This window comes from Python bivittatus, unplaced genomic scaffold (genome assembly GCF_059951505.1).
Source record: "Python bivittatus isolate LINGU-HERP-01145 unplaced genomic scaffold, Pbiv_v1 ctg000070_np1212, whole genome shotgun sequence".
Taxonomy (NCBI): Eukaryota; Metazoa; Chordata; class Lepidosauria; order Squamata; family Pythonidae; genus Python; species Python bivittatus.
The window spans coordinates 24050872-24077259 of NW_028277034.1; the positions used below are offsets into that span (position 1 = coordinate 24050872).

At 36.3% G+C, this 26388-nt stretch overlaps 1 protein-coding gene across 2 annotated transcripts; it reads right to left on the reverse strand.

Moving 5' to 3' along the window:
- Nucleotides 1–2734: 2734 nt before the first annotated feature.
- On the reverse strand, nucleotides 2735–26327 carry USP38 (ubiquitin specific peptidase 38). 2 transcript variants are annotated; one of them, XM_088132810.1, is made up of 10 exons: nucleotides 25407–26327; nucleotides 23719–23851; nucleotides 17775–17904; nucleotides 17499–17600; nucleotides 16346–16504; nucleotides 15407–15600; nucleotides 14476–14569; nucleotides 13679–13785; nucleotides 11436–12789; nucleotides 2735–3058 (listed from the first exon to the last, which is right to left on the reverse strand). In XM_088132810.1, exons 1-10 carry the CDS (start codon nucleotides 26128–26130, stop codon nucleotides 2897–2899), a joined length of 3159 nt encoding a protein of 1052 aa, XP_087988936.1. In that variant the 5' UTR covers nucleotides 26131–26327; the 3' UTR covers nucleotides 2735–2896. The 2 variants fall into 2 exon arrangements, with proteins under 2 accessions (XP_087988936.1, XP_087988937.1); XM_088132811.1 differs by lacking the exons at nucleotides 23719–23851; nucleotides 25407–26327 and adding an exon at nucleotides 20970–23667.
- Between the last annotated feature and the right edge of the window lie 61 nt (nucleotides 26328–26388).

Consider the following 26388-nt stretch of genomic DNA (forward strand, 5'->3'; position numbering starts at 1 on the left):
AATTATGGTTATGAGAATTATGCCCTACTGTGCAGTGCAAATCATGTCTTTTGAACTTTATTTATTGAATAATGGCTAATTTAAAATCTCTGTCAGCCTGGCTATTCATCATCTGTTCTTAAATTTTGTCATTCTGGATGTTTTATTCTGTTGCATTTAGAAATTTGAAAAGCTAACTTCTGATTGGTATCTTTAAAATGATTTGAAAGCTAAAAATAGCATTCAAAGCTCTTAAAAACATAAATTAGAAACAATGTTACTTTACTGGAAAACAAACCATCTGTAGTAATGTTTTCATCTCTGCACGTGCATTTTCATGTATAAATTTGAAAAGTACATTAAAATAACATGTGGACCTGACACACTTATCAAATGCACAAACCATAGTTTAGGGCTGCTTTCTCTAATCTGGTATCCTCTACATTTTTGACAATAGCACTATAAAATCCTGGCAAATGATTCTGATGTCTGGAAGCAATGTAAATTATAAGCCCAAGCATCAGGAGTACAAATTCATATAGTCTTGGCTTAGGGCCTGATTCACAACTTGGTGGTCAGGTAAGCTCAGTCAGGGTCTCAGCAACATAAACTGTACAGATGGAGCAAGACATGGAGATAGCTGGGCAAAACAGAACAAGAGAAAAGTATAAACAAACTGCTGTCAGAAAGCCATATAAGAGGAGGATAGTATAACAACCAACAAGGGGACCCATGTTGAAGGTGAGCTCAAAGTGATTTCAGAGATAATTGTATCAAGAAACCATTTCCATACTCATTCAAGGTCACAGCAGAATAGGATAGCTGAAAATAGCAACCTAAAGAAAAAAAAATTAAGTTTAATTTGTATTTATACACCAACTCATATAATTAACATCCTTGATGTTGGCTCAGCACTATTTTAATTGGAGGCTATGGCAAATTAAACTGATATTTTCCTGGTATGTGCAGTTAGTTCTCTGCTTCTCCCCACTTTTAAGAAGACAGTGATTTATTATGTAGAATTGTGACTGCAAGGCACTATTCATGTTACCTCTTTTGCCAATGTGTTTTTCTGTTTTCAGGAAATAAAATGCTGTTTACATAGACACTGCCCTAAAGCATTAAGTAAATGGTCAATGAATATTTTGACTCTGGGAAATAACAGCAGAAAATGGCTGTTGTCATCAAGTCTGTGGGCAGGCAGTCCAGGCATTTGATTGGCCATATGTGAAAAATAGGATACTGGACTACCTAGTTCTTTGGCTCTTGTGCTGCAGGGCCCTTACGGATTTTCCCCTGCCTATATTTCAAGATAATACAATTGGAGGCAATGTGGAAAGAATCAGAGACAGGCCTGTAAAAGAAAATTCAAAGTTCCTATGCCTATAGGACTATGTATTGGTTTTTCCTTTTTTACTAATCTAATGTGTTTTTTTAAAAAAAACTGTAAATTGCTATTTTTATTTTCCATAATATACTCAAAAATATTCGAGTACAGAAAAATGGCTGGATTCTTGGATAATGAATGTAATCCATCTTTGATACAGTCAGTGTAACAATCCCTGGTGCACTTCAAAATAGTGTTGTTAAAAATTGCATATTTTACTTTAAAAATAAGGCTAAGATGTGTATATTAATTCTCTGCCAGGCTCATAAAACTATTTTGACTTTCAATCCCTGATGACACTGAAATCACTTTCTCCAGTACTTTATTCAAGTCTGCTTAACTGTGCGGCTATGGTGTGTTCCATGGAGCAAATGTGTTCTAACTCCAAAAAGTGCCCTCACCTGATGTTTGATTTTGAATATTTTTCTCCAAAATTTGCATACTCACTGAATAACCTTGATATGCAACAGGATATGTGAGGGGAAAATCTAGATGAGGTTCATAGCAAGCATTTGCAAATGAGGAAAAAAATTTAAGGCCTCTTGCCAACTACCACACACTTAGCAAATATATCAGTGACCCCAACAGGTTTCATCTCAGCAATATACGCAGTTTCATTTCCAATTTTTAAAACTGTGATGTTAATTTTCAATGCAAAACGTTTTTAGTCAGTGTTAGTACTAAAAACATGAGCAACTAGTATATTTTTAGAACCATCAGACTTTACTTTTGGAGAAGCTAACACTTTTCAAAAATTCATGAAGTTCATATTAAACAAGAAATTAATATCTCATGTTCTATGCTTTTCTTCAGCTTCAAAAAAGTTTTGTACTTTGTTACAGTATAGCAAGGCACATAGAATCTCTTCCTTCAAAACACAGATGTACTCCCTGAAATAATTTTAAAATCCTCAAAGCAATAAGAAATACTACAAATGTTTCTCTTTTTTTCCCAAAAACTCTCTTCCACAAGACCACACACATTTAGAAAAGTGATTTAACAAGCACATGAAATTGATTATTTACATACTTGTACTTGTAATACAAATATATTGAATTAGAGCTTTTGTTATTCTGGATTACATTGTTTAAAAGATTAGACTTCCATTTAATAGTTATCATTTCTAGTGCCTTTGACAATTACATATTTAAAAAACAAAACAAAAAAAACACAAAAAAACCACAAGCACTGTTGGGGTCACACAACCATCTCTTTTTTCAAATATTAAGTATTATTTCAGCAATGGACTTGGAATTAAATGTGTAAGTGCTTTTATTATCTTATCTAGTATTGTTAAACAAAACTGTCTAATTCCTTTTTTTGGCCAAGAATATCTTTCCAGAAAAACAACTGAATTTAAGAGGTAGATTTCTCCATGATGCACTTATTTATTTCAAATAAAAAACCAAAAGTTCTTTTTAGAACAAAAATCACATCTTGAAAAAAGCTTGGTACATTATTTAATACAGTTCAGTAACATAACAGTCCTGTGCAGGAATGAGAGCTGTTTAGAAACCAATGCAATCTTCCTTAAAATACAAGCCTGCCAACGGTACTAAATCCTCCCCCCCCACCTCCACCAGTTGGACCACAACTCCCTGGGGGGTCATTGTCATCAAATCCATTTGGCCGAAAGGAACACGAGGCTGCAGCTGCTTCTAGGGCCTGGGTTCGAGCACTAAGCTCTTGCTCCTAAAAGATAAAAATGAACTGTGGTCACACACACACGCACACAATTAATTTTTAAGAAAACTATGGTGTAAATTTCAAGGACAAAACAGAGAGCAGAATACCACATATGACATAGCTATATCAATACTGTTTACCCAATAATTCTTCAGTTATGAGCTCATAAAATGTAAAATAAACAAACACCCCACAAAATAAACCAGAAGTATCCATTTTTTAACTAGTTTTAGAAACTTTTGTTTTAAACTAAGGACATCTATAAGTACTCCAAGCACATTTCAATTTTATTTAAAGTCTTTTAACAAGCAGACACCGGATTTCTCATAATTCTAGGATTCTCCGGAACATTCTGAAAAAAAAAAATAGCTCGTACAGTTCTAATTAGTCTGCCTAGTGATGAAAAAACACATTACAAGCCCCATATGAAGACACTCCTAGTTTTGCAATGATTAATTTAGGGTGTAGGCAAAATTCTGTTTACTAAACTACCAGAGATAATCAAGAACATCAAAGTGTTGCAGGAATCCTGTATAATTCTTTGGCAATCTTTCTGGAACATGCTTTCAGTTCTACAAAAATCATGGTTAAGCAAGATGCATAACAGATCAAGGACTTGACTGACCAGTGTTCATATCCTTTTTATTCCTACTGAATATTGCATTCATTCACTGGTAGAGCTGGTTTTATTCCTACTGAATATTGCATTCATTCACTGGTATTTTCTCTGGGTATTGGACCAGGAAGTTAAATGCAACACTTTTTGTTGATGTTTTTATTACTAATTTTAATTTGTTGTTTGCCATCCAGAGTCATATACACCCTAGGCTTGCCATGCCTAGCTTGTAATGTGTTTTGAATGGGTCAATAGATTCAACAGAGCTTTGATTGAATCAACCCACTAAAGCAGATTTGTTAATCAGTGTGGAGGTCTCCTTGAGAGCAGTGAAACAAATGATTGTTCTCCAAAGCACTTCAAAGATTTGATAGATTTTGTGGCTTTTGTGATTCTCGCAAATAATATACAATGTTGCAACTTCAGCACCATTTTGCTGTATTGAATACTGTGATTTCTGGCACTGACATGAGCAGTTGGCCAGTAAGCTTTATTTCTTCAATACAATCTCTACCAATCAGCTCTTTTGCAAAGGCAAGGCTAACCTTCCTTAAGGATTTCTTTCACTTTCTCAGCTGTCACCTTCTTTAATATGGCCAGTCATAAGCCTTAATTTTGCTCTCTCTTGCACTAATGGAATGTGCTGGTCCTACAAACACAACTGGAAGTTCAACTCAGCTTCCAGCATTGTAAATATAGACTCAAGGTTATTAATTAATTAGATGTATATTGCTGCCCACTTGACATATGACTCTGGATGGCAAACAACAAATTAAAATTAGTAATAAAAACATCAACAAAAAGTATTGCATTTAACTTCCTGGTCCAATACCCAGAGAAAATACCAAGTTTGTAATGTGTCACAGAAGGCTATCAGGGTCAGGGTCATTCGAATCTTGGATGCTATTCCACAGGGCAGGTGCAATAACAGAGCAGGTACACTGACATTATTTAAGCGAAGGGAACTAGATCATGCCCATCCTGTCAGACCTCATGGGAAGTAATAAGAAGTAAAAGAGTAAGGTTGCCCTTACTTTTAAAATCTGCACAACTAGGAAAGGTTCTAAAAACAAGGGTGTAGTGGCAATGGCACAGATGCCAGTTTCTCTATAGCATCCTATTTCTTTATGAGTTGCCTATCTTTATGGCATTATATCTGATTAAACTAATCTGCTTCTGTTGCCATGCCTAGTTAACCCAAGATATTACAGGCAAGCCATATCAATACAACCAGGGATTCCATTATATCAAAAAGTAAGTGAAGCTGCTTCAGACATTTGAAATTTCCTCGTTATAAACTAAAGGCAAATCTTTTTCCAAATCAAATCTTGAAGTGGCATGAATCCAACTGAGTTGCACTGAATTTTAAATCACAAAGTTAAGCCATATCATATCACCTTCAAAACTCCAATTTTGGTCTAATCAGGGCTGATTCACACAGAACTATTGATCAGTTTCTTAAACTTCCTGATAGGAATTTTTGAGACCTACCTAGCCTTGAAAAGGATTGAACCTGGTTTTTGTGGATAAAAATGTGTTCTATCATCAAGTTAACTCTTCACTTCCATTGGAATCATAGCTTTACAGTGAATTAACAGCATTTGTTACAGTCAGGAAGGTTTCCAAAATTATTAGACAATTGAAGTGAATTAGCATTTGCATACTTCAATTTGTATGCATTTCATATCCTAAAACTAAGATAGTTAATTCTGTACCAGCATTGCTTTTTTGGCCTGAGGACTGAGCTAATTTTGAAGGTAAGATGATATTTACAGACAAAAATATAGCCAACTAAAAAATAAAGATGATTGAAATGGTTGATGTAATCTCATCAAGCAGCTGCTCTAAGAGGACCTTTAAGGTCTTTGTTTCTGTCACTACAGGAAAAACAACTCCACAGGTCAGACATTTACCACCATTTAAAAATCTATCACTAACTCACATTGTTTTAAAACATTACCAAAATTTGGCTTCTTTAGTAAAAACCTTGACCCATTATTTGATTGCGTTCACAAATTATCTGTGTTTCCTACTTTCCCCCTTATTAACATAAACATCCAAATCATGGATTATTTATAATTTCATCATTATGACTAGGTAACTCTACACCTAAAATCACATCACTAAGTTCTTGCCTTTTCTCAAATCTCATACAAATATTGCAGTTATCAAATTCCTCTACAATCTTTTCCTTAATTTCTTTTTCCCTGCCATCCTTTGTCTATAACCCTTCTGTTGAGTCACCTCCCTTATTTGTCTCTCTCTCAAATCTCATCACCTTAATTCTCATACTTGCTTGTGGAAAAGCCAACATTTATGTAATTAAAACAACAGTCTTCCCTTGCATCCGTACCCATTTCTTTTTGAATAAGAACCTGCCAAACCTGTTATTTATAAAGCAAATGTGCAGAGCCGAAGCTTTGTATTAACAATAAATGTGATTTGAGAGGACTTTGCTAAGTGTTCAAGGATAGTGTGTTTAATTTTGCTAGCATTCCATATTCAGACAATTAGATATTATCTGGGTTGTTTTTCTTTTCTGGAAAGAAGGACATGGGATGGAGAGACAATATTCCATTAGATGCTTTGAATTCATTTTTTCCCCATCTGTTATCAAGGTGGAATTGCTGGGATACTTAATCAGGGCCTAAAAGTAGTAATGGCTACTTTAGCCTGAAGCTAAAAATGGATACTTGAATCAAATAAAACATATGGTGTCCTTTTGAGGAAGAGATTTTTAGAAATAAAAATTTCACCTGTTTTGGATGAGCTTGAATTCTCCTTGAAAAACAAGTATGCAATCTGGAAATGGTCCTAGTTTAAGCTTTACTATCTGGGTGATTGAGTTGCACAGTGGTTTGAAATAACTCTGTCCATTTCAGTTCAACTGTAACTGTTACTCAGCATGTAGTGTTTAAAATATTATACTGAGTGGGGAGATCCATGTTCAAGACTACATTCAAGTTGACATCTGGTCTAATGACTGCTAAAGCAGCTGCCACATTACATCTATCATATAATGTCTTTCTTTCTGAGCATAATTCAAACTGATGATTGCTTCTCGGTTCAGGATACAAAGAAATTACCTACCTTAGCATACTAGCTGGTTACTTAAATTAGGACAAGCATTTCTATGTTTGACCTAGGGTGGAAGTACATTTTATAGCAACAAGAGATAGATCCTTCCTGGAAGGTTACCACTTTGAAATAACTTGATTATTCTATTCTAGGAATACAGATGATGCCGTCCCTTGATATACTTTAACAGACACTACAGATATCTTTATCCACCATGCCATATTTTATATATGTGGTGTTTATGTTTTATCTGTTTCTTTTGTATTTTCATTGTACTTTTATTATATAATACTATCATTTTAGAGAGTTGTAAGCCACCATGATAAAGGTACAGGCAATAGAGTGGTGAGTTGGAGGTTAATATTTCTATTTCAATGGGTTGTGGTGATTCTGAGTTTTACATTTTCTTGTTCCTAGCACCACAATGTTACAGAGCACAGTTTTTACATCAAAGTAAGGACAATTAATTGTCTAGACTAATAATCAAGTAGTATACTTAACATATGCTAAGATTTTGTTGTTTTGTTGTTTAGTCGTTAAGTCGTGTCCGACTCTTCGTGACCCCATGAACCATATTGCGCCAGGCCTTCCTGTCCTTCACTGCCTCCCTGAGTTTGCTCAGTTTCATGCTCATTGCTTCAGTGATGCTATCTAACCATCTCATCCTCTGCCGTGCTCTTCTCCTTTTGCCTTCAATCTTTCCCAGCATCAGGGTCTTCTCCAAAGAGATCTCTCTTCGCATTAGGTGACCAAAGTATCTGAGCTTGAGCTTCTTTATCGATCCTTCCAATGAGCAATCAGGGTTGATTTCCTTTAAGATTGACTGGTTTGACCTCCTAGCAGTCCAGGGGACTCTCAAGAGTCTTCTCCAGCACCACTGTTCAAAGGCATCAATTCTTCGGCGCTCAGCCTTCTTGATGGTCCAGCTCTCAGAGCCATACATTACTACTGGAAAAACCATAGCTTTGACTATGCGGATCTTTGTCGGCAAGGTATGCTATCTAGACTTGCCATAGCTTTCCTCCCAAGGAGCGTCTTTTAATTTCATGGCTGCAGTCTCCGTCTGCAGTCATCTTGGAGCCCAAATAAATGAAGTCTGTTACTGCTTCCATTTCTACTCCTTCTATTTGCCAGGAATTGATGGGTCCAGATGCCATGATCTTAGTTTTTTTTAATGTTGAGTTTCAAGCCAGCTTTTGCACTCTCCTCTTTCACCCTCATCAAGAGGCTCTTAGTTCTTCTTCACTTTCTGCCATTAGGGTGGTATCGTCTGCATATCTGAGGTTGTTGATGATTCTCCCTGCAATCTTAATTCCGGCTTGTGATTCTTCCAGCCTGGCATTTCTCATGATGTACTCTGCATATAGGTTAAATAAGCAGGGTGACAGTATACAGCCTTGTCGTACACCTTTCCCTATTTTGAACCAATTGGTTGTTCCATGACCGGTTCTAACTGTTGCTTCTTGGCCCGCATACAGATTTCTCTGGAGACAGGTAAGGTGGTCTGGTACTCCCATCTCTTTAAGAATTTGCCACAGTTTGTTGTGATCCACACAATCAAAGGCTTTTGCATAGTCAATGAAGCAGAAGTAGATATTTTTCTGGAACTCTCGTGCTTTCTCCATGATCCAGCGAATGTTGGCAATTTGATCTCTAGTTCCTCTGCCTCTTCGAAACCCAGCTTGTACATCCGGTAGTTCTTGGTTCATGTATTGCTGAAGCCTAGCTTGTAGGATTTTGAGCATAACCTTGCTAGCATGTGAAATGAGTGCAATTGTGCGATAGTTTGAGCATTCTTTGGCATTGCCCTTCTTTGGAACTGGAACATGAACTGACCTTTTCCAATCCCGTGGCCACTGTTGCGTTTTCCAAACTTGCTGGCATATTGAGTGCAGCACTTTAACACCATCATTTTTTAGTATTTTAAATAACTCAGCTGGAATACGGTCATCTCCACTAGCTTTGTTGTTAGCAATGCTTCCTAAGGCCCACTTGACTTCACTCTCTAGGATGTCTGGCTCAAGGTCAGTGATCACACAAGCGTGGACATCAGGGACATTAAGATCTTTCTTGTATAGTTCTTCTGTGTATTCTTGCCACCTCTTCTTAATCTCTTCTGCTTCTGTTAGGTCCCTGCCTTTTTTGTCCTTTATCATGCCCATCTTTGCACTAAACGTTCCTTTCATATCTCCAATTTTCTTGTAGAGATCTCTAGTCTTCCCCATTCTATTGTTTTCCTCGATTTCTTTGCATTGTTCATTTAAGAAGGCCTTCTTCTCTCTCCTTGCTATTCTCTGAAAATCTGCATTCAGTTGTTTATATCTTCCCCTTTCACCCTTGCTTTTCACATTCCTTCTTTCCGCAGCTATTTGTAAAGCCTCATCAGACAGCCATTTTGCTTTCTTGCATTTCTTTTTCTTTGGGATGGTTTTAGTTGTTGCCTCCTGTACAGTGTTATGGACCTCCGTCCATAGTTCTTCAGGCACTCTGTCTACCAAATCTAATCCTCTAAATCTATTCATCACCTTCACTGTGTACTCACAAGGAATATGATCTAAGTCATACCTGAGTGGTCTAGTGGTTTTCCCTACATTCTTCAATTTAAGCCTAAATTTTGCAGTAAGAAGCTCATGATCTGAGCCACAGTCAGCTCCTGGTCTTGTTTTTGCTGTCTGTATAGAGCTTCTCCATCTTTGGCTGCAAAGTATATAATCAATCTGGTTTCGGTATTGACCATCTGGTGATGTCCATGTGTAGAGTCGTCTCTTGTGTTGTTGGAAAAGCGTGTTTGCTATGACTAGCTTGTTCTCTTGACAGAACTCTATTAGCCTTTGCCCTGCTTCATTTTGTACTCCAAGGCCAAACTTGCCTGTTATTCCGATTACTCCTTGACTTCCTACTTTAGCATTCCAATCCCCTATGATGAAAAGGACATCTTTTTGGTGCTAGTTCTAGAAGGTGTTGTAGGTCTTCACAGAAGCGGTCAACTTCAGCTTCTTCGGCATCAGTGGTTGGGGCATAGACTTGGATTACTGTGATGTTGAATGGTTTGCCTTGGATACGCACTGAGATCATTCTGTCGTTTTTGAGGTTGTACCCCATTACTGCCTTTCCCACTCTCTTATTGACTATGAGTGCAACTCCATTTCTTCTAAGGGTTTCTTGGCCACAGTAGTAGATATAATGGTCACCCGAATTAAATTCACCCATTCCCGTCCATTTCAGTTCGCTGATTCCCAAGATGTCGATGTTCAATCTTGTCATCTCATGTTTGACCACATCCAGCTTGCCTTGGTTCATAGATCTTACATTCCAGGTACCTATACAATATTGTTCTTTACAGCATCGGACCTTCTTTTCACTTCCAGATACATCCACAGCTGAACGTCCTTTCGGCTTTGGCCCAGCTGCTTCACTCTTTCTGGAGCTACTTGGAATTGCCCTCCGCTCTTCCCCAGTAGCATATTGGACACCTTCTGACCTGAGGGGCTCATCTTCCGGCGTCATATCTTTTAGCCTTTTAACATTGTCCATGGGGTTTTCTTGGCAAGGATACTGGAGTGGGTTGCCATTTCCTTCTCCAGTGGACCACATTTTGTCAGAACTCTCTGTCATGACCTGTCCATCTTGGGTGGCCCTGCACGGTATAGCTCATGGCTTCACTGAGTTACGCAAGCCCCTTCGCCACGACAAGGCAGTGATCCATGAAGGGGAAGATTTTGTAATTTTGCCCAAATAAATTTCAACTGGATTCCACTTCCAATTGGTTCTGGTTAGAATTATTCAAAGCTAATGTATGAGCCACCTAGAGTCATATATGTGATATGGGTGGCTATATAAATATGCATTAACCTGACAACTTCAAGGTTAAATATTAATTAAATAATGGAAGTACAAGAGCTGACAAGAAACCAATATTCCTCACTTTGCTACTGCTTTTGATTTTAAAAAGAGAACTGAAGTGTACTAGTAGAACTGAAGTGCTTAGGTAGAAAGAAATTTAGATTCAGCATATTGAAAAATACGAACACTTTAGCAAATTCCTCTCAAATCAGCCTAAACTCTCAATCTCCTCTCAAATCAGCCTAAACTCTCAGGAGAGCTTTTTGTCAAACTGAATTCTAAACTATGCTTTACAATACCCTGAGTTTTTAAATGACTTCTTTTCATGTTAATTCTATAGTTATAACATTTATGTATTCAACAAATGCAGATCATAAAATATTTGAATAAAAATAATCTTAACAACATTATGGCTGTGATTCCATATATTTTGGATCAAATATCCAGAAGAACTACAGATTATTTAAGTTCAGAAGATATTTAAGGTTTTTTAAAGTAAACATTAAACCAACTCATTTTGTTTGGAAACTGTGAGGTTAACTCATTGTTATGAACATAATTCACATTAAATATTTCAACTACTCCCCACCTATACAGAATCAACATAAGATCTCAAGATTGCCAGTCCATGTTTATATTATATAAGAACTATGCTTCAAAGATGTTTTTATTCCTTTCCCTGAAATATGGCAATATTAAATTTTAGCAATCCACATTAATTATTTCAATAATGCTGGTTAATACAGAATAATTTACTTAGATTAGTATTCCCAACCTTATATCATACACTCCACATTTACAGCAATTACACAACTGATTTCCTTCAAATTAATATCTGTACCTTACCTGCAAATACAGCTTATTGTCTTTTGTAATAGCATCCATAAGTTCTTTCTGTAGAGGAGGATCTCCATTGATCCAAAGCCCACTGGCTGATTTAGTACTAATAGCACCAGCACTATTCTGTTTTTTGTAAAACAGCACATAAGCAGTATCTTTGGGGAATCTGCTTGTAATTTTCTGGACTGACTGAAATGAGGTAAATGTCACTCTGCTGTCGTTAAATAGAAACCATTCCTTTGACACTTCATTTTCATCCAGGTCCTTTTCAGTAGCTGCAGTGGGAATTTCTCCAGCCATTAAATTGCTTTGAGGATAAGCTAAAGCCAGGCTTTGAGACTGATCAAAAGATCCTAGTGAAGACCCTGAATTAGCAACATTTCTTGCGTAAGAATAATAATGCCCACTTTCAGAAGATATGCCAGAGTGAACAACTACAGAACTTAATACATAAGGGATTAGTTGAGGGCAACCTGCTTCTTCAGCACCAGAAGGCTTGAGTTTTTTAGCTAGATTCTCCCCTGTGTCAGAAAATTGAACACTCATAGACCAAATGCCTGACAATGTACTTAAGGAAGAGAGAGGTCTATTGACAGGTAATTCTAGAACAAGTGGAAGAGATACATTGTCTAGGATTTTGCGCCTAATATGACACTTGGGATCATATGAAAATCTCAAAAGAGTAAGAATGAGGTATTCTGGCTCCTCTACAATTTGCATAATTTTTTCTGCATTTTGTAAGGAGGCGCATTTTTCACAAAAGTATTTGTTATCCCCTTTAAGAACTTCAGGTGCCAAAAAATAATTTAACAAATCAGTAACTGAAGGAGTAACTTCACTGGCGTGTTTCTGCAAGTTATCCCCAACTTCAGCCTTACAGATAAAAGGATCAGTAGCATTTTCAGAATTTGAGTCAATGGGGGGATCTTTCAAAGTACCATCATTTGTGACCATTTCACAGGAATCACCAACTGTTAGCGCACCAGATGCCATCTCTATCGCAGGGCTCAATGCCCTAGCACTGACTTGTTCCATGGAGTCATCTTTCTCATCAGATGAATGTTCTACAGTTGGTGGACTAACATTTTTAAAGAATACTGGAGGACAAAAAGCAAGTGAAAGATCTGTGAAGGCTTCTTCTTTATGAGAAGTACTTTTGCAATTTAAACAGCATATGCTTGTTTGCAGTTTCCCTCGAAACATTTTTTCTATCAAGGTTCTCTCCTCTTTCATTGTACAAGACTGTTTGATAAACAGTTGAGATTTGTTGGACACATCTTGGACCAGGGACTCTTCATTCATATCCTCAGGAAGCTTTGATGAAGACAGAACTTTCAAGGTTCTTTCTTCTTCATGTAGCCTTAGAAAGAAAATAATTCTATTCAAATTATATTGTTCTCCACCAGTTTACCTGCTAGTCGATACATTACTATGTTCCAGTATGCTTATACACACAACCAGTTATTTACTAGGACAAGATTAGAGTAGAATGAAAGGCTTTGAATGCCCCCCCCCCCCCACTATACCTTAATACTTGCTCCATTACTTTAATTCCAACAGGTACTTTACTTTAGTTCAGGCCTAGCAGTGGGATAAAGTTTGAGTTATTTGGCCCATCATGTGAATTTTATAGACAGAGAAACTTTGCACTGTGGAGATTCAAGTGGTTTTTAAGAAACAGTAACTGAAAACCTACACTGTATTGAAAAAGATTGTGATTGATATGTCACATATCAAAAGCAAAACTTGTATTTCAGCACGTACAGGTAGTCCCTGGGTTAAAAATGCCTAGTTTAAGGACGACCCATAGTTAAGAACAGAGACTATTCTAGCAAAATTCAAGTTAAATACACAATGATTTGAGTTAAATACACAATGGTTTGAGTTAATTACACAATACTACTCATACAGTATTATACAATAATACTGTTTGGCTTACATACAAATTCGACCTAAGGACAGACCTTGGGTACAGAACTCGTTCTTAAACTTGGGGACTTCCTGTATTTCAGATTATATAAAATTCTATGATTTTATTTTTAAATAGTCGTCTTTATAAAGATACCATATTTTTTGTACCTTAAAATTGGGAAGACTGCTTCAGTTTTGTAACTCTTTGTGAAACACGTCTATGATGAATACTTCTTAACTAACAATGTTATAAAAATACATTGCCTACAACACATTTTGCATATAAAACATATTTAAAAAACAAATATCTTGGTTGATGAATTCCAGGGTACCATTACCTGTCTAGCAGGAACCTAAGATATTCAGAGCAGTCTTGCTGAGATCTAGAAGTGAACCAGGGAGGCCTAGATGCCTCAAAGAAAAGGCGAGGAGCATATGCATCCCTCTAGATCCAAAAAGCAAATAAGACAAAGTAAATTTCAAACACTGACGTTATTCTGTAAAGCATTTCACAATTTGTGAAAAAAGGAGTCAAGTAACTAGGATGCAAGTACAGTAGTGGAAAAGCTAAAGGATTAATGAACTGTACTGATTGCAGAATAAATCCTAATATGTAAGTATCTACTTCACAATTTCATGTTCAAGTTTAATTTTATCCAAAAACATTAATTTAGAATTAAAAGTATATTTGAAATACAGGAAAAATAATAGCTTAGTTATAGTTAAAGACACCATGTAGAATTTTATGTATTCAGGTACAACAAGAGTTGTTTAATATTCTCTTCCAAAATAATTTTGGACATTAACCCTAACCTCTTAATGTACTGCTTTAAGTTGTGGGGGAATGTTTGAATCAAACATTTGATTATATCTAACTTAAAATTACCGTTTTCTAAGTATATCAGTATAGTGCCCAATTTCAACTGTTCTGCATTTTTTCCAAGTATCCAATTCTTCTTTCAAAATTTTAGAAATGAAACAATTGTTTGCATTTTCTATTGATTGATGAAAGGTTAACATATGCTACAGTGAATTAATTGTACACAAAATAAGGCAAAAAATGTTTTTATGCAATATTGAGTGGCAGCTCCAAATATTATAGCTTTAATATTCAGAAAATAAGAGTTATACAGACCTGCGTATGAGCAAGAAATGCAAAAAGATGTTGCAATTTTCTCATTAGTGAATTGCACCCATTTAGATTTAATGATAACACATGTCTCCTGAAACTGCAAAAATAAGAAAAATGAGATCATGTTTTCAGATACATACTTATACACACAAACATATTCTAATGTTTCAAGAATTTACTGATCTAATTTAAAATAATTTAACTATGCTCCAAATTATATTAGTAATATAAGACTGCTTAAACTAAGTCTTAATCACAAGCCATACTTTTGAAGAACAATTTAAATTAATAACTTTGGGAAATGACTTAGTTTTGGTTTGAAATTTACAAAAAATACAGCCTTAAAGTAAATGTCTCCAATTACAAACAGAAGGATATATAGAAATATATTTGGCAATTCAGTAACTCACACTGAAAATCTATATAAATGGGAAAATATATACCACTACGAAGTCAGTATACCTTGCATGTAGAATTTGAACTCCAATATATATACCTTGTGATTCAAGATGTGAACTGAGGCAAGGAAACACATTCTGACTACTTACTCAGATTTTTACTATCCATATTCAAGCCATAATAGTAGTAGCAGTAATAATAATTTAAATTTATATGCCACTCAACTCCCAATGACTCTGAGCAGTTTACAAGTTAAAAACATTTAAAAGCAAGTAACAATACAAGAAACATAAAACAAAGAAACAAAGATGACAAAGAAAACAAACCCAGATGGAAACAAGGGAAAGGAAGAAAAGAGGTGTCAATTGTCCTCACCAAAGACAGGGGAACAGCTACATCTTCAGGGCCCTTCAAAATCCCACTGGGGGGGAGCGTTCAAATCCTTAATTTTAAAAATGCCACGTATTTTTAAAAAAGGAAACATAGTGCATATATAAAAAGTTGCAATCCTTAAAACAAATAAGTTTAAACTTACTCTGTAGCCATGAATAATGCCTGAATCACACTGTTCATGTAACAAGTATTTCCTAAATTAATCAGACCAGTCTTTCCAGTTTCAGATTTTCCAGAAAATCTAGACAGACAAGATTGCAAGGAACTGGACTGAGATGTCCAGGCACTCTGATTCAATATCATCTTAATTTTCTCTTCACTGGGTTTGGGAAGCTCCTATAATGAAAACAGAGAGGCAGGTTGAACACTGAACAGCTAAAAAATAGTATTATGCATGTGTTTTTATTATACTTGCATCTACAAAACCAGCAGCCTAGCAGCTTGTGTCCCATTACTTCCAAATGTTAGCAATTGCTCTGCTGAGAAAAATGCCTCTCTGATAGTAACGTATAACAACTTGCTTCACCATAATATTCATCTTTGCCATAATATTCTTTCTTGCAGTGCAAATCAAGGATCAAACCTAAATTAAGTGCTCACCAATCCCTTTTTACAGAAGTTGTCTGACATCTTGTGGAAGACTATTACATAAATCTAAACACATATCATTCTTCTCAAACACTGTACAGTCCCCTTGCTAACAAAAAATGATACGTGAAAGGATTTTTTCCCCCTGATCTGGCAATCTTTCGGCTAATTTAAACAGTAGTGTCTGGTATCAAAGAATTAGCCAGCATAACTTTTTCTTTTTACTAATTAACTGGCAAGAAATAGGTCTACGAAGATCTTCCCATGTAAAAGTAAAAATATGCATTACCATTTTCTTTTATGGATAAAACAACTCAAGATCTTATTTAAAAGATAAAGATTAATGACACTGTTATATTCTACTCTGCTTACTGATTTCAGTGTTTTTCATTACTTTTTTCTGAAATGAAAAAATAGCTGACAGAGTTTTCATGCAGAAAAATAAGAAATGATGTTTGAGCCCTATAGCACTGAAATATTTATATTTCCATACCTTTATTGCTTCTAGAATGGGTTCATAAAGTTCTGGGAATCCAGAGTAATGATACATCATACAGTGTATTAACTCACTGAGCTGTCTCAAGAATGCTGTGCTGGTGGGCAGGCCATTACTTTTGACTGATATTACCAACTTAACCACATGTGGAACAATCTAATTTTAAGATAAATAGATTAATGATTGGATTGCTTTTTGAACTTTTTAAATTATAACATATAATACATTTTAAAGAAAACCATAGCATTATAAATAACAGAAAAATAATGAATTATGATATTCCAATTTCCTGAACACATTATCAGTTTTATTCTTTAGTCTTTAAATTAGGCACTTCAAGTTAAGAAACGTAATTTCACATTCTACTAGGGTAGAAATCTGGATAGCCACTACTAGTACACTATTGCCCTACATGTTGTGGTTGAAACATTTACTAGCTTTTTAAAATTTATGGTAAGTCTGCAAATGTACAAACCATTCTATGTTCTATGAGCTCTTCCTGAAATTAGTTTTACAGCTCCATCTAGTGTGATGTATATCACCTCTGCTAGCAAATAAGGAAAAAAACTTAAGAAAGTGCTAAAAAGAATAGACTATTCCATAATTTTAGAATTAGCAGGGTGCATCTCTGATATTTAGTTTCTAAAAATTTTTAGTTACATTTTTCATTTGCATTGACAGCTAAATTTTAACCTATGCTGTTCTTTATAACAGGCTTCTGTAGCAATATAACAAATAGAATGAATTTGTCAAAGGAACTGGACAACTGGAATAACATAATTTGAAACAACCCATTATAAGATGCAACGCTGTTAGAAGGAAAGTGCTAAGTAGACATCAATACCAAGTTCTGTACAGTATCACTCTCCTCACTACACACATTTTACATCTTTATATAAACACATAGAAAATTCTTAAAATTCCTGTTACTTAGATTTGTTTTATATCATGGTTTCTGATATAAGCCATCAAGGTAGAGGAAGATAAAAGTTAAGAGTCAGTTATAACATAACCAAAATTTATGTTTCAATTTTTACCAAGTTGTAAACATGACTATGGTTTTGGTTTTATCAATAAAATAGTGAGATGGCATGCTTATAGGTATTTTCTTTTTAAGTGATAGTTTTAAAGCTCATATGATAAAACTCACCAAGTGAAAAGCCTCTGGAGAATGCTGAAAACTGAGCAACATATGAGAAAGAACAGCCAAAGCACCAGGTCTCACAAGAGGAAACCAAAGGCGATTAAATACCTTGCAAGAAAAGGAAGAATTGTTACTAAAATTTAGAAATTTACAGCAGTGTTATAATTCTGTACCATATATTTACAAACACACAAATCAAATTTGATGAAGAATTTCTATAAAAAAGCAATAGTATTACAACATTAACTAAAAGTCTAATAATCACTGAGTAATAATACTTACCAATTCAATCTTAAGCAAAGTAACATCAATAAGGATAGTAAACTTCTGAACTGCAGCCAGTCCTTTTAGCAGTGCTATCACCCAGGTCTCCACATGCTGAGCTAATGGCCAGGACAACCAGTCAATCATTCTGAAAAGTGATGAATTTCTCTTTTTAAAGTATTTCAGCTGCAAAACATATATCTCAGTCACCCAATTTCTGAAATCTGGTAGTGGTTTACATGTTATATCCATTATATGAAGATCATCATAGGTCACACTGAGATCACACTGTATGATGCTTTGGCTGAGGGAAAAAGTTTTGCCAGATACCTATTTTGCTGTAGGGAAGCTACAGAAAAAATTCAGTATTTCGCCTCTTGTTTCTCTCAAGGTAACACATTTTTTTTTTAATTTGCAATGCTCCATAGAATAAATTGTGTGGATATCATGGACAAAGATGAACATTTTGATTCCCTCCTGGTTTTGTAACATTATGTAAACAAATAAAACTATCAAAGTCAACAAACATTCTTTACACTATCATCATTCCATCATTAATACATGTACTATAGCAAAAAGCAAATTCTCGACAGCATAATTTGATATTCCTCATATAATTCTCAACGTTAAGATTTGCTACTTAAACCACAATATTCACCATTTGTTGACATTTTAAAATATTTTTTCTTCCAGATTTGATTTTAAAAATCCATGTAAGACCAGTAATCAACAAAACTCACATTAATAGTGATAATGGCCAATATATGATTCTATATTGTGTAATTACTTGAGACCCCCAGTAAGCTTTCTTTGAAAAGCAGAAGTGCTGCTGATTTTTGTTGGAAATATAAGTATCATGATTTAATTTTAAAAACATTAATTTCTCCCCCCTTTCCTAACTTTAGGTTAGTGTCTAGGAAAGCTGCATTGCCCATCATTACTGATCCTAGAAGGTAAGATAGAGTAAATAAAATGAAATACCCCAAGGTAGAAAAAGATGGATAACCAGTAAAGAAGCCTGAAAACTATACAGGGTGAAGGCTAGAGAGGTAAGTGTCCAAAAGAAAATATGGTAAAAAGTAGTTTTAAATCCTTCACATGTCTGGTAGAGGATTTCCCAAAAAGTATAAAATTACTATGAAAAATAAAGAATTCCTTTTCTAAGAATTCTCCATTTTTCATTACTGTTCCTTTTGTCAGTTACAATCAAGCCTGCAAAAGTATTCCCACTTCTAATGAACCAGCACTAGTTTGCTAAGGTATGCATGGTCACTATGCAATCTACTGAAATTAAAATATATAGGCACATTACTTACAGTAAACCTAGGAATTAGCTTTTTTGATCACAGATAATTTTTTTCCATAAGTTAAAACAGGTGCCATATGGCCAATCCAAATTTTAATAACTTGTTAGCTAATGAGCAATAACAAAATATGTTACTGTAGATATACTCCTACTTATTCTACTTTGGAAGAAGGGATAGGGAAGGAAAAGTAAGATATAGAAATTTCTTATCTAAAACTAGCTTGTTGCATGGCTAATATATGCTGCCTAAATTAATGCCAAAAGGAATTTTGTCCCACTTTATATAGGTTCTTTTAAAAGCATTATTAAAGAAGAACTCCAGTAATATTGGTATATAATTAACAATATTTCATTATTATTAAAAGTTGTATGCAACCTGACTCCCAACAACTTTTTTCATTTTTATATGCTGCCCTTTCTATGCCAGGGCTCACTCAGATATCAGATACCTGCAATCTAGTTTAGTCTATGTGTGCGCGTATGTACAGTATTCATATGTGCTGAACTGTAATAGCCAGTAACTAGTAAAGATAGAGATAAATCCAGAATCCTGAATTTTAATAAGTTACTTTTACAGGGCTTATTTTTTCAAAAACTCTGGCTGATTCCAGGAAGAAACAAATTGAGTTTCTTACAATGGAGCTTTTCTTCTTCTTTTCTAGCACTGCTATGTATATAAAATAGCTTCTGAAAATCAGGATACCCTTCCCCAATATTAACATGGAAGATAATGCAGAGAGCTATAGTGGAAAGAGAGAAATTATCAGGAAAATTTGCTTAGGAACACTTTTGGAGCAGAAGTTACATAACAATTCCACAAGTTCACAATATCCCATTTTTAACACTGAAACCAACTTGCATATTATTATTTTTATCCTCCAAACATCCAGATTTATTTCCTAGCAGTTTATTTAAGAGTTCATTTAGTTAAGCATATAAAGATGAAAGCAAAATTAACTACTACTTAAATCTACGAAACAAGTTAGTGGATTTGTTCATATTTCATGGCAAACCCAAGCAATTTAAATAGTAATTTAAGATTCTGATTCGGCTGCTCACCAAATCATAGATGGAGGTTCCCTAGTTTGCCTAGCTGCTCCTACTGAAAAGAACAGCCAAGAAGTATAACTGGGCAATATACAGTCTAATTATAAATTAGAATTATCAACCAATCTGGTTAATTGCCATATCCAAATTAGGTCAAATAAATGCTATTTTAATGCAACACATTCCTAAATTGTAGGATACAGAATTGGATACACTGCATTTTAGTACAGAAACCAAAGTATCAAATCCATCTATTACAGCTTTTTTTTTAAACAGAGGCCAGTGATTATTATCAATATACAAAATAAATCATTCTTAAAACTGTGATGCATGGTTGGTAACCCATAGTAGTTGTCCAGACTTGACTATTATAATGTTCTCTACATGGGTCTACCTTCATATTTAGTTTGGAAGCTTCAACTAGTACAGAGCTCAGCAGTTAGATTATTCTTTGGAAGAACTCAAAGGGGCAACAGTATAACAGAATTAGAAGTATTGCAGTGCTTGCCAATTTGTTGCCAAGTGAAATACAAAGTGCTGATTATTACCTTTAAAACCATAAATAGCTTGACTATAGGTTAAGTGAGAGAACACCTTTTCTGTAAGTTCCCATCTAATACCTCTGAGAAAATTTATCTATAGCAGGGTTCAAACTTCCTTGTTGACTGAGGAGCCAAAACCAAACCAAAACAAAACAAAAATCCTCTTAAAAAAAAAGCCCTAAAACATATATTTTAAAACAGGCTTTTAACTGATTTGTTTTTAGTATCTCACATTTTAATTCTGATTTTGTGTTTTACTGTAAGCTGACAAAACACTTTTGCAGCAGCAGTACATTTAATAAATACATACACACTAACCTCTGTAAATTCCTAGGATAAAGAATGAATTCAGGATGGACATTCTTCATATTTTTTCAAACTATCTTAAGTAAGAAGTGACGTATGTTCCAACTGGTTAAAGACAAAGTCAGTTGTCTCAGGGATTCAGACCAGCCTCATACTGACTGATCCATCCATCCATCCATCCCAATGTAATGGGATGTCTTCCTGCCACTCATTGTTCCTCTCAGAGTTCTACCAAGGCATCATATCCCTATGCTTTCCACCGCTCCACCAGGACTTTCTCCTTGCTGCCCAATACAGGAAGACAGGTTATAGGTTAGATATAATCCTCATTAGTATATACATGTATGTTCTCAATGCCCCATATCCAGCTCAGTAAATAGCCAGCAACCAAATTAAACCTCATATATAGTTTTTGATGTTTAACTTCTCAATATGTGTACTGATCATTCTGAAATTTTGCAGTGAACATAGGTAAGGTCAACTCTAGGTTGTTGCCCATATTCATGCAAATTGTCCACAAAAATGAGAAGTGAGCTAATGTTTCCTACAGACGAGAGACATTTATTTATTTATTTAACTTATAGAGCCACCCATCTCACAGCAGTGATTCTGGATGGCGTACAAAGATTAAAACACACAATACATAATCTATGACCATCCTGATTAAAACCATCCTCAAAACAACAACAACAAAAAACACACCACTACCTCCTGGCCCAAATGCTTGGGGACACAGCCAGGGGGATATATAAGCAACTATTGCAAATAGAAAAAAAAGTATCTTTTTTTAAAGGTAGGTTTATGCCTAGCAGCAATGCAGACCAAATAGGTCAGCTCTGAAGGGAATGCTTCTGTGCACAGTCTTGCTAAATATTGATCAAACAAGAAGAAAGATTTGTGTGCTGGAAAAAAAATGTAATTTAGACTGTAATCCTGTAGATCCTGCCAAACTTCCGAGGACACAGGATAACTGAGAGATTCCTGTCTGAGTTAGAGAAGCTAACTTTGAAGAAGAAAATAAGATATAAGATGGGAGGTGGGTTTTTTTAAGGGATAAAAAAGTTCGTTTCTTTTTGTCTCTTAATTGTTGTTTATATACTTTGATGTCTAATAAAACGCATTTTAAAAAAACAGGAAAAAATGGAGACATCTCCCTGCCTTGCAATTTTACTACTGGCAGGGTCCTGAAAATTACAGAGGCTCTAAGGTCAGAACACTCCATGACTGAAGATATTGTTCTCCCTCTGTGAGAAAAGGTTACATTTTCCAGGAGAGTGTCAAAAAAACAACCCCCCCCCAATAAAATGTAATTGCTGAGAAATTCCTATGTTCATTCATCGCTCCTTCATACTGTGCCAAACATTCAGAATCAGACACTGCTCCAAATTCCAGTACTCATATTCTATATCTATAATTTAAACAAACTTGTCTAATAAATACAAAATAAAAACTTGAAGAGGACACATTAATTAATTAATGTATTCAAGTCACAGAAAGGCAATTTCTAAATGAATGTTAGTAAAAACTTCCTAAGAACAGAAGTGTGGCTACAATCACCTAGTGAAGCAATAGGATCCCCTTCACTGAATGTGTTCAGGGTAGGTTAGACAAGTATTCACTTAGGTACTTTTATCTGGATTTATGCACTAAGCAGGGCCCTGGACTTAATGGCCTAAATGGCCCATTGAAACTCAATAATTCTTTACCAGAAAAGGGTAACCTTTCAATAGCCAGAAGGGCCATGCTGGACTACATTATTTTTTTCTCATTTAAGGAATTTTTAAGGTTGCAATATTGATTGAATTAACCAACAAAAACATTTTGATAAACTAACACATATTCTTGATTAGTGAAGCAGCAATTTATTGTAAATAAATCCTTTCAAAAATCTTGAGTAACATGCTAAAGCTTAGAAAAGACATTCTTCTTACGAACAAGATACTAAAACAAGTGCAAACACCTTAAAACAGTGTTTTCTTCACAAAACTACTGCTTTATTTGTTGAATGGGTTTTATAGGCTCCTTTCTGGGAGGAGGGCAGCATGCCTGGTGACCTCTCCTAATTTTTTACCCATAGTAACAAGATTGTGAGGTATGTTGGGCTAAGAAAGGGACTAGTCTACAGTCTCCCAGGAGATCTGTTGCCAAGTAGAACTTGAATCTAGGTCTCACAATCCAATTCCAACACAGCAACACTATGTTCAGACATATGCAGATTTAATCTGCATATTAAATGGCATGGGCCTAGTTATTTGAAGGATCACCTCTCCCTGACTGTGTCTATCTGTCCCATTAGGTCTGCCAGAAGAGGCATGCTTCAGGTCCCATTTATTAGAGAATGTCATTTGGTGGGGCCAAGAAGAGAGCTTTTTCTGTTGTGGCACCTGGCCTTTGGAATATCATTCCCCCAGAGATTAGATCAGCCCCAACCCTTTCAGCCTTTCACAACCCTTATAGACATGGACCTGGCAGTGGGCCTGGGGGTCAGGAGGTGTGGCTGAGCCCGTACAATGGTTATGTTGATTTGTCATTGATGAGTTTGTTTTTACCCCGGCTCCTGTTATATGTATGTTGTCAGTAACTGTTTTTTATGTTTTATGCTGTTGTTTCAATATTGTTAGCCACCCAGAATCATGAACTTGAGATGAGCAGCCATATAAATTGAAATAATAAATAAATAATCTGCCCTTTAAAATGCACACAATAAACATGATGTTTAACTAAGTTAACAAGTACTCTTTTGCCAGACTGAAGACTATACCTGCATAAAGCTTGCGTCATACTTGCATCTTTTACATTTGGATCTGTGGTAAGGCTTCCAATCAGGACTGTAATCATTTGTAAAGGGATATGCTGCACAAGACTTGCCAAAGCAACCGAAGGTTCAGAAGTATCTATAATTGCCAAGCATACAGGAAATTATTATACCTTCCTTCCGCTTTTCCCCATTAAGATTTGAATCAACTTTAAAAGGTTATGTTATTATGCAATGACAACTATTTATTAAAGTTTTAAGCATCTATTTAACCAATTCAAAGCTCTCAGACTCTCTCCCAAACACAGGAATGATATTCAGAGGAAGCTCCTTTCTGGAAAGACATAAGGTATTGTTTGAGCATTGCTTCCTACTTTCATCTGGAGAAAGGCAAAGAAAACTACAAGAATATTGGAGAAATCAGCTCTTTCCCTTCATCTAATGAAGCTTTCCTAGACCACAGTTTAGCTCACTGGTAGTCTGGGTATAACACAATGTATTTCTGAATATTTCATCTGATAGAAGCATTTTCTCATCTAAACTTTATATTATTTGTCTCACACTCATACTTTACAGTAGTAGTGTACCACACTGTAATGTGATACTACTATAAAAAGGAAACCAGCTTCAATATCCATTATACCGTATGTAGAAAGAGCGTTTTTAGCAAATGCTACAGTTCCAAATATACATTGCCTCTATGCAGATAGCACCAAAACATGTGCAAAACAGCTCGGTGGTAAGAACCATCCTCTAACTAGATTTGTAAATATATTTAGTTAGTTAAACTAAACTAGTTCTATGGTAGTACAATTAATAACTAGACAATTTTCTATTTCTGTTAAACATCTCACATTAAAAAAAAAAAGAGTGCATTTAAAGCCAGCAGTCATTACAAGCTATGCCACATAGGTAGCATAAGAAGTCACTCAATAACATTTAATATTAACTATAATATCATTAATAATACCATAATAACTTAAGTGACATAAAAGTTCCAAAAAATAAATAATGAAAATATGAGGTAGCTTCTATTTGGATCATCAAAGTAAGATCCAGCTGATCTCCAAGCTGTGCCTTAATTATAAATCAAAGCGAGTTATAGATCAAGTAAAACTTGGCGTGTAGGAATGAAAATATATAGCTTGCTAATCTAATACTTTCCAAAATATTTACACTCAGTTCTTCCTACTTTTCCTTCCAAGACTTCTAAAATCTAGCTCCCAGTTCTATTTATCAAGCAAATGCTAAATAATTTAATCATTTGTTTTACCTACACTATTTGACACATTAGGAACTTTGCTCCAATCAGATATCACACAAATACTGTGTAAATCAGAACCATATTGGCAGTAAAGAGAATGTGCTGCTCCCCAATATTTAGCTAATGTTAAAAAAGCAACCAAAGATAGATATAACATATCCAAGCTGCAAAAATCCAGAGACCACTAGATAGCAGCAAAGGATTTCAGTTTTCTGTATCTCTGTGCTGCCATCCAGATTTTTGCAACCTAGATGTGGAAGCCTTAACCAGCTTTCCACTCACCAACACCACTCTTGTTCATAGCCTTTCTGGAGCAGGTTGGAAGGCCTTTTCCCATTTGATATCACCCAGCTTCTTATTTTTACTTACAGAATCCCAATGGGATTAGATTCAACAGGAAAACTTTGATATAAGGAAAACATTAGCTCACCTGTGGAAGAGATGATGGCAAAGAGTTCCTGCAAGGAGGGCAGCAGCGTATCAGGTTCTGCTTTCCAGATGCTGCGCAGGAGACTGCTGACTTGGGTGACTTGAGAGACATAGAGGCGTAGGGCAGCTTCACGGGTGCCTTGCGTCTGGAAGTGAGCAATACTGCGAACCAACTGCTGGCAAAAAGCGAGGGCAGGTTTTCTACCGCGGGGCAGGCACTGAGGAAAATCGCTCAGAAGTTGGCAGAGGCGAGCGCACAGAGGAGCCGGGGGCCTCTCGCCCACCAGACGCAACGCTTCCCTCTGGAGCAGCGCAAAGAGCTCCAGCACCGCCGGGCAGCTAATGAGAAGTCGCAAGCCGGTCTGGACATAGTCTAACACGCTGGGGTTCAAGTTGGACCCAAGGCCGGGACCAGGCGACGGAGCCGTGATGGGCGGGGACGTTGGGCCTCCCCCGTGAAGCAAGGCCAGTACCAGGTCGCGCGTGAAGAAGATCTCGAAGTCGTCGCGGTGGTGGCGAGCGTAGGCCTCGAGTACTTGCCGCCCAACCTGGCGCTGGAACTGGTCAGGGCCCTGCAGGATGAGGCGGGTGCTCAGTGCGAACATGGCCTGGCACTGCGGCCCGTTCAGCGGCGACTCTGCCGACTCCACCACGCGCTTCACGATCATACGCTTCACCGACAACGGGTAGGACGAGCTCACCAACCCCTCCAAGATCTTCTCCATGGTGAACGCCGGCCCAGCATTGGCCACCCAGTCCTCTTCGGCCCTTTCCTTCTCTCCGCGGCCGCAGTTTCTCCCTCCGGCCGCCCCTCAACCTCCCGACCAGCAGCGACGCCTCAACATCGGTCCGACCCGGTCTTTCTCGGGAGGCTTCTCAAAACCTAGACGTCGGAGGCCCTAAATGCCGGGAAACAGCTGACCCGGAAGCAACAGAGCAACGCACAGTCACGCCAGACGGGAAATAGAATACAGGCATTCCAA